This window comes from Ceratina calcarata, unplaced genomic scaffold (assembly GCF_001652005.2).
Source record: "Ceratina calcarata isolate Rehan_Ccalc_2016 unplaced genomic scaffold, ASM165200v1 scaffold153, whole genome shotgun sequence".
Taxonomy (NCBI): domain Eukaryota; kingdom Metazoa; phylum Arthropoda; class Insecta; order Hymenoptera; family Apidae; genus Ceratina; species Ceratina calcarata.
The window spans coordinates 45,927-53,143 of NW_017136528.1; the positions used below are offsets into that span (position 1 = coordinate 45,927).

The following is a 7,217-nucleotide window of genomic DNA, read 5'->3' on the forward strand; positions in this document are numbered from 1 at the left end:
TTTAATGTTTTGTTTATATTTAAGGGCTGTTCATCCAACCACAAAAAGATTTGATTAGAAGTTTTATTTCTGGATTATTGAAATACTATTTTTAAAGGAAAAGGAAATACCCACGTCTGTCTACCTAGTTACTATTTGTTGTCTGATTAATTAGGCGATACGCTAGCTTTCCGGTGATGCACGTCGCGTAATCGTTCAACCAGATTTCTCAGTCTCAATCAAAGATAATCGGCTCAATTCACCCGAGACATACTGACATACCTTTTCCGGTTGCGGGCCCCACGGTTTTACCACCAGCAACTCTTCCTCCGCGTTCGGAGCCATGTCCGTCTCACTGGAACACGAAATAAACAAAATACGTCCATCATCTTTGTATATCTCGTATCAAGACAAGTAGTGCATACATAGAGCATGTAGGAGATATTCATGATAGGAGTAATGATCTTACAATTAGAAATGGTATTACACACTATCGGTCAACCATATGATTCGTATTTTGCCAGCAAGTCTGAAATTACTTTAAAAAAATAAACACGTGTTCAATTATGATTGGGTATACTCGAAAATGAACATCCTTATGGATAATTCGAAGATCGTATGTTCGAATCTTGAAAACGGAATGAAAGAATCTGGCTCTTTCGTTGATCCCCGAGATCATTGGTCAACGATACAGTTAATTGGGAAGTTGTACGGCGTCAGCCGGATCGTTCAACTTATGGAACGACTCCGGGGAATTTCATCCGTGGAATTTTCAAACGGTACCTCGTACACTCGTTTCGTTCCGCCGTGACGAGCCAACGCGGCGCGCGGCGCGGCGTTGCCTCGGATGCTTCATTTCAATCACATTTGTATCGCGTTTGGCCTAAAATTCGGTTCCGCTAGCTCCCGGCGGATTTACACGCTCCGCGGCTCCGCTCGAGCGACGCAATTTATTGCAACGATCTATCGTTCGTACATTAAAATATCCGCCCCGTCGTCGTAGAGCGAACCTCGCTCGATCCCTCCTAATCGCGCGCCGCGTTTAAACTGTGCCAATTAGACTAACGAGTTTGCAATGAAGACTTTATTAATTAACAACTTTCGCACTTTATTAGGCACTAGTTGCCTGATTAAGCGAAGTTGTATTAAGCGTTACAATGTTAGGAGAAAATATGCACGCGCTTCCGGGGGATGCCTCCCGTAACGAGAACCGGGATTTTTCGAGCTCGCGTGCTCCTTTTTAGCCGCCGTGGAAATTGCTCTAACAATAATTTCCGACCTCCCGCGATCCCGCCGCGGCGCGGCGTCGTAAACACGTTAATCCCCGCGTAAACGTCTCCCTCGCGACGTGATGAAGTAACAAACGTTGGACACCGTGGAATTTACTCCGAAAATAAACAGGCCGGCATAATTCATCGCCAGCCGGTTAATCGCCGAACGTTGAAATTTAATGGATTGACGCAATTTGAGATCGGCCGAGTGTGGCGATAACATCTAACACGGCGAGACCTGTTATTTGGATAATCTCTCGAAACGGTTTCTTCGCGGTGTTTCACGGTTTGATGCGACGTAATATCGGACGAACCATCTGACGCGGAACGTCCCAATAAACCTGTGTACGCATACACGTACGTTCAAACGATCTGGTAAATACCTTAATTGAAAATCGAGAATATGCGATAATCGTGCAATAAATCATGAACAGCTTCAATAAAATTGTAGTTCAAATGAAAGGATTTAAGGTTGAATGAGCCGTAAGATCTCTGCCAAAAGTTTAAGACGGTAATAAAAAAACTGTGTCCAATATTTGAGGCAATGAACTTTTAGAAAAAACGATAATTACAGAGGAATAAGATTTATAATATTTTCTAAACTGATATTATTTCAACGTTAAAATATTCTTAAAGCGTACATTAAGAATTATACAAAATTACAAAATTCTGTCATCGTTGCATTAATATTTGTTTATACATGAAATATATATTCTGTCATTTGACATGAGAATTCAAGATGCAATAACCTTCTTAACAAGCTCGCAAGATTTCTAAAATTTTGCATAGTGTTTTATTAATGTAATATCTAGTAACTGTTAAAATTTCAATGTTTTGTCATCGTTTTTATGTAAGGGTTCATGCAACCTTAATCAATTTTAAGGAAACATGCTTGTCCTAAGAATAGGGATCTAAGTATATTTATAAATTAATAGCAATAAAAAATAGTAACAACTGATGACAACAACAATGAGAGTGATATAATACTATTGTAAGTGAAGTAGACGATCAAGAATGACTCATTCGGACAAAAGGGTAATGAGATTATGTATGAATTTATATTGAATGTTTTTTCTCTGTTTAAGTTCCATGATATGGAGACCAGGCTGTGGACCAATATTCCAGACTTGGTCTAATGATAAAGCAATAAATTATGTTCCGAGTGTTAGAATTATAAAAAATGCAGAAGTCCTGTAAATAAGGCCCATGGATTTATAAGAAGAGGTAATAAAATTATAATGATCGTTAAAACTAAGGTCAGTTGAAAATATCAATAGAAATAATAAAACATTTAATAAGTGTTAATATCGTTGTCAAAATCGCATTAGAACTTCGTGTTACGGTAACATTCAGATTCTCCACAGACACAATATAGTATGGGAGCGCAGATGGGCATTGTGGGTTACCCAACGATAATAATAGGAGTCACGACTGGGTTAGTCACGAACTGGCAACTATAATCGTGTATCGAGTGATCGAAGAAGGGCCGGCTGCTACTCCTTCTTGATCAGAAATATCTCGGTAATGTTCGTTCAGCTCGTCCTGACCTTTATGGGTTGGTTGGCTCCGGAATCGTGCCGATTCAGCCAATTCTGTCCGTAAGTACGGCTATCAGTGATAATGACTTAAAAACATTATAATCCAGCCCGTAGAAATTGGTTTTCGGTTGACTCGAATTTCGGGGACCGTCGAACGTCTCCACACGAGTTTACGACAAATAGAACACGGTAACGGTTTGGGAGAATCGCAGGTAAACAGGCTGAGCTTCTACAGTGGCATTAAGAAGGTTATTGATCTTTGCCGGTCGGCTTGCTTTCGTGAAAAAAACGAATTAATAGTAAACGTTAAGAGAGGCAATAAGATAGTCGAGATTAATTTGCTACGAACACGGTTCATCGTACTGGTGGGACATTCTTTATAAAGGAGTAGTAGCCGACTTGAAGATCGACTTCGGTATCGCTTGTGTCGGTAGACATGAGATGTTTTCGTCGATATCAATTAATTCCGAAAACAATTAAATCGGATCGTTTCGCGCGTAGTAAGAACTGCGTGTCAGACCATAAACCGGTGATAACGGAGTTAAACAGAGAATCGTGACCGGTTTCAGTTTGGAGAGACAATATTTTTCCTATGAGTGTAAGTAGTAGGTACCGTCGACCCTCGACGGTGAATGCGCGACCAGCGCATTAACACGCGAACGATGATACATTCGAAGTTACGGCGCGGGACACCGTATAATTGCCGCTTCACGATAATTATCGCACGTTTGATTATTATAAGAGAGATTGTTAATTCTCTCGAAGTACTGTACGTAAAACCGCCATAAACGAGTTAATTGCGAGTTTGAAATGTTTGCGATATCGAGTCGGAGTGATTAAACAATCAGGGTGTCTCCCTCGGCGAGCGAGCAACGTCGAAATCCGCTTTAGCATGTAACTTGAACGTCGAACCGGAGAATGCAATCTAATTCAATAGGTACGATGTTAAAATCGTACGAATGCCATCGATGCAAAAAGATGAGATGCAGCCTGGCGAATCGTAGATCCGAGCCGCGTAGCGTTGTCAACAAATCCGGTGCAGCGGATCCAATCGCCGCGGCACTCATCATCATTAATCTTGAAAAACGTTGTTTCAGCCGTGCGTCCTGCACGGTCACGGCGATTCCTCGGCGTGTCAAAGAGCGGCCGCCGCGGAAACGTCACGTCCGTGAATACGGAACGTGCAAGTCGCGAACGCGTGCTCGTCAGATCCGCGATCTTGAGCGGTGGGTACGAGCATAACGTAGTAGCGGAGGTAGCCACGAAGAGAGTAGGTAGATACTTACTCGAGGAGGACAGCCAAGGCATTGACCCGCGCGCGAGCGGTTAGTCACGCATACGCACGCACTTTTCCACGGTTCTCTCGACGGGCCGTATGCGCGTGTACATACATATATGTACACACGCGGCCAGCCTGCGTGCACTCCAGCTATGCAGTCACGGTGTCCTTTAAGGAATTCTAGCTTTCCGTCGCGAATTCCACCGCGCGATGGAAAATTGGAGAAAGTGGCGAGGTGTGCGACGTTTCGGTATGACGCGAAATCGTGTATCGATTTATCTCAGGTTCAACGACACTCGGACGGGGCCAAGTTCGCCTGCGAACCTGGCGCGATCACATAAATACTGACGCTTCTAAAAATCGGGTCAATCGTATCATCCCCAGTTATTCGCTAAACACGAAGCTGAGTCACTAGCTTTAGAATTTCTTCAAATATAAAACCACTTTGTATAAAATAAATGAATTTCTCTATGAAGCCTTCTTATTCTAATTTCTTATATTCAATCAATCTCTGTCATTGTCGTTCGGGGCTTTCGGCGAAACACGAACATCAGAACGTAGTGCCTGACCTGCACTAAAAGTTTTCTACACTTTTCAGTCTGAAAGACGTCAAATTCATCCAACAAACACTGCATTCCAAACGTGGTTTGCACCAAATTTGGCGAATGCGTTTTCTCCTGAGATTCCTAACACGTTCATTTCTCAAATTGCAAACGGCTGGCTCTGCGCGCTCGCGTCTTCCCTTGCGCGTATCCGCGTACAGAAGAAAATAGTCGCGTGCACCATACCAGAACGCAGATTCCGCTGTGAATAGATAATGCAATGCGCGAAGTGGCATGGCGCCACGACTGCTTGGAGCCGGTGTCCTCGCGGCTTTGTCGCGGATCTGCACCGCGAAAAATCCGGCGATCGTCGATCTACGGGTAGGCCATTAGCGGGATATGCGAGAACATGGAATTTCTGCCGTTCTCTAGGCTACGTCCCGGTTCCCCGTCTTTATGATAGCCTGCGCTCCGTTTCGAATCGATTTCGCCTCGATTGTGTGTCGATACGACTCTCAGCTCCTCGATTTTCTCGTTCATTCCTCTGTAATCCGACACCTTCGGCTCCGTGAAAACCCACTGTTTCCCCGTGAATACCCGTGAAAATTTGTAAAAATGATGATTCTACGGGCTGCGAGCGAAACGTCTATATTTATCCAACGCGAATTCACATCATGCGGCAAGTAATTACTTGCTGAACGAAGTCCGTTCGGTAGATCCACGATTCTTAGGTACTGCGGCGAAGGTCGCACGAACTAGGGAAATACAGTTGAATCCATAGCACATTGTAAGCATCACGGTACTCGTAATGCTTCCCGTCGGCTGTTTGCTCGAGGTATCGGTAATCTCGGGCCCAGGACGAGGAGAATGGGAAAGAGAGAGAGAGAGTGAGAGAGAGAGAGAACCAAGCGAATCGAAGGCAAAGAGGCGCCACGACTCGGTGCGGTTACCCGTATCTGCTTTGAATCCGGTTGAAAAATCGCCACGATCGAGACCTCGGATCGTCGATCTTGACGACCATTAGCGGACTACACGAGGAGGGATTTTTCCACCATGGACTGCGCCGCGGTTCTCTCGGTGTATACGGTGGAATGCTAACCGACGCCCGGAAGTGTAGTTGATCTTCCATACCCGATCCTCCAGCGACCGAGAAAAGAAGTCAATTCGCATTCCCTTCCTTTGCTGACGGAAAAACGTTCCGTGGATATTTACAGAGGCGCTTGGCCCCTCGTCTTTCGTGAAACGGGGCTCGGGATTCTTGCGTAACCTCTTCCTCCTTTTCTTTTTTCCGACGATCCCCGTGAGAGGCAATTCGTAGCCAATTAACGGATTCCATTGAATGCTAATACAGTGTTAATAACCGAGGAGGATGTGACGAAATCTCGCAGAGATCCGTTCATATCGCAGCCACAACACCAGAGACCGGGAACCGGCTTCAGTATCGATTCCGCTATTGAAATCATGCGTAATGCTACTACGGACTATGTAAGTATACGAATAAACCCATCGACCAATGTACCTTTTCTCTGACATTTTATTACAATCTCTATATCACTTACAACGTTATTAACACTAAACCTACCGCGACCGGTCAAATTCTTTTTTAAGTTTATAATTGAAATTATATAAAAATATGCCGTCGTTTTACGAAAGTTGTTCATTCATTAATTCGTTCAGTAATAAATTAACGTTTAATTGTAAAAACGATGCGTTTTTTAAAGACCGGTCAGTAGGGGCAGGTATAGAAGAAGTGTTAGTAAGTTTCGTGTTAACAGATTATGGAAAGCAATGCTTTCACGTGCTACACTAGAAAATGCAGTAATGTATAGTGAAAATGAATAATTCAATTTAATAAATTCATGAAAACGAATCTTAGTGTTTTTATTTCACGATCCTTGATCAGATGATCAAATGACCAGTTCTGGGGGTGGATGCCTAAATGCAATGTTCACCCTCTTTAAAATCAGTCGAATAATTATTCACGGTTGTCTATAAATCGAGAATGAGCGAATATGCAAATTGGAAATGGCAGAAATTTGGATAGCAAGTGATCTTGCAGTCCCGGTTGACTGCATCTGAGCCCGGGAGCCAAGCGCTCGCGCTTCTGAGGTTCTTTGATCACCGACCGCCGTGCGCATCACATCGGCTCCTTGATAGTATTTTTATTTTGGTTTTCGTTCCACTTGATTGAGTTTGATGGTTAGTTTGATGGTTAATTCGGTGGTCTTGTCCATAATAGTTGGGGCCCTGCACTCGTACGTGCTCTATCATTTAATTCGGATTCTGATTATGATAGTGGTTTCGATCTCGATTTTAATTCTGATCATTATTATGGTTTCGATTTCGACTTTAATTCTGATCGTCATTCGGGTTATTATATAGAACTTGTAGGCAATAATATCCTCTACAAGAAAGGTCCTATGCATCTTTCTTCTAACTCCAGTATTTAACGAGTTAAGTGCAGTTAATTGGCATTTTATTGATATTGACAAAATCCGACCATTCCACCGTCGAATCAGCAAACTTTTGGCAAAAAATTTCGTTTTTCCTCAATTACTCCTAAACCGTTGAACCTACGGGAAAATTGCATACGACCTTTCTTATAGAT

General features: G+C 43.1%; 1 protein-coding gene across 2 annotated transcripts in view; it reads right to left on the reverse strand.

Moving 5' to 3' along the window:
- Positions 1 to 7,217, reverse strand: part of mwh (multiple wing hairs) — a 48,714-nt gene that overhangs the window by 23,837 nt on the left and 17,660 nt on the right. For both annotated transcript variants that reach the window (XM_026819506.1, XM_018036681.2), the window contains exon 2: positions 262 to 334. In XM_026819506.1, coding sequence (XP_026675307.1) covers positions 262 to 334 — 73 coding nt within the window. The remainder of the gene's footprint in view (positions 1 to 261; positions 335 to 7,217) is intronic.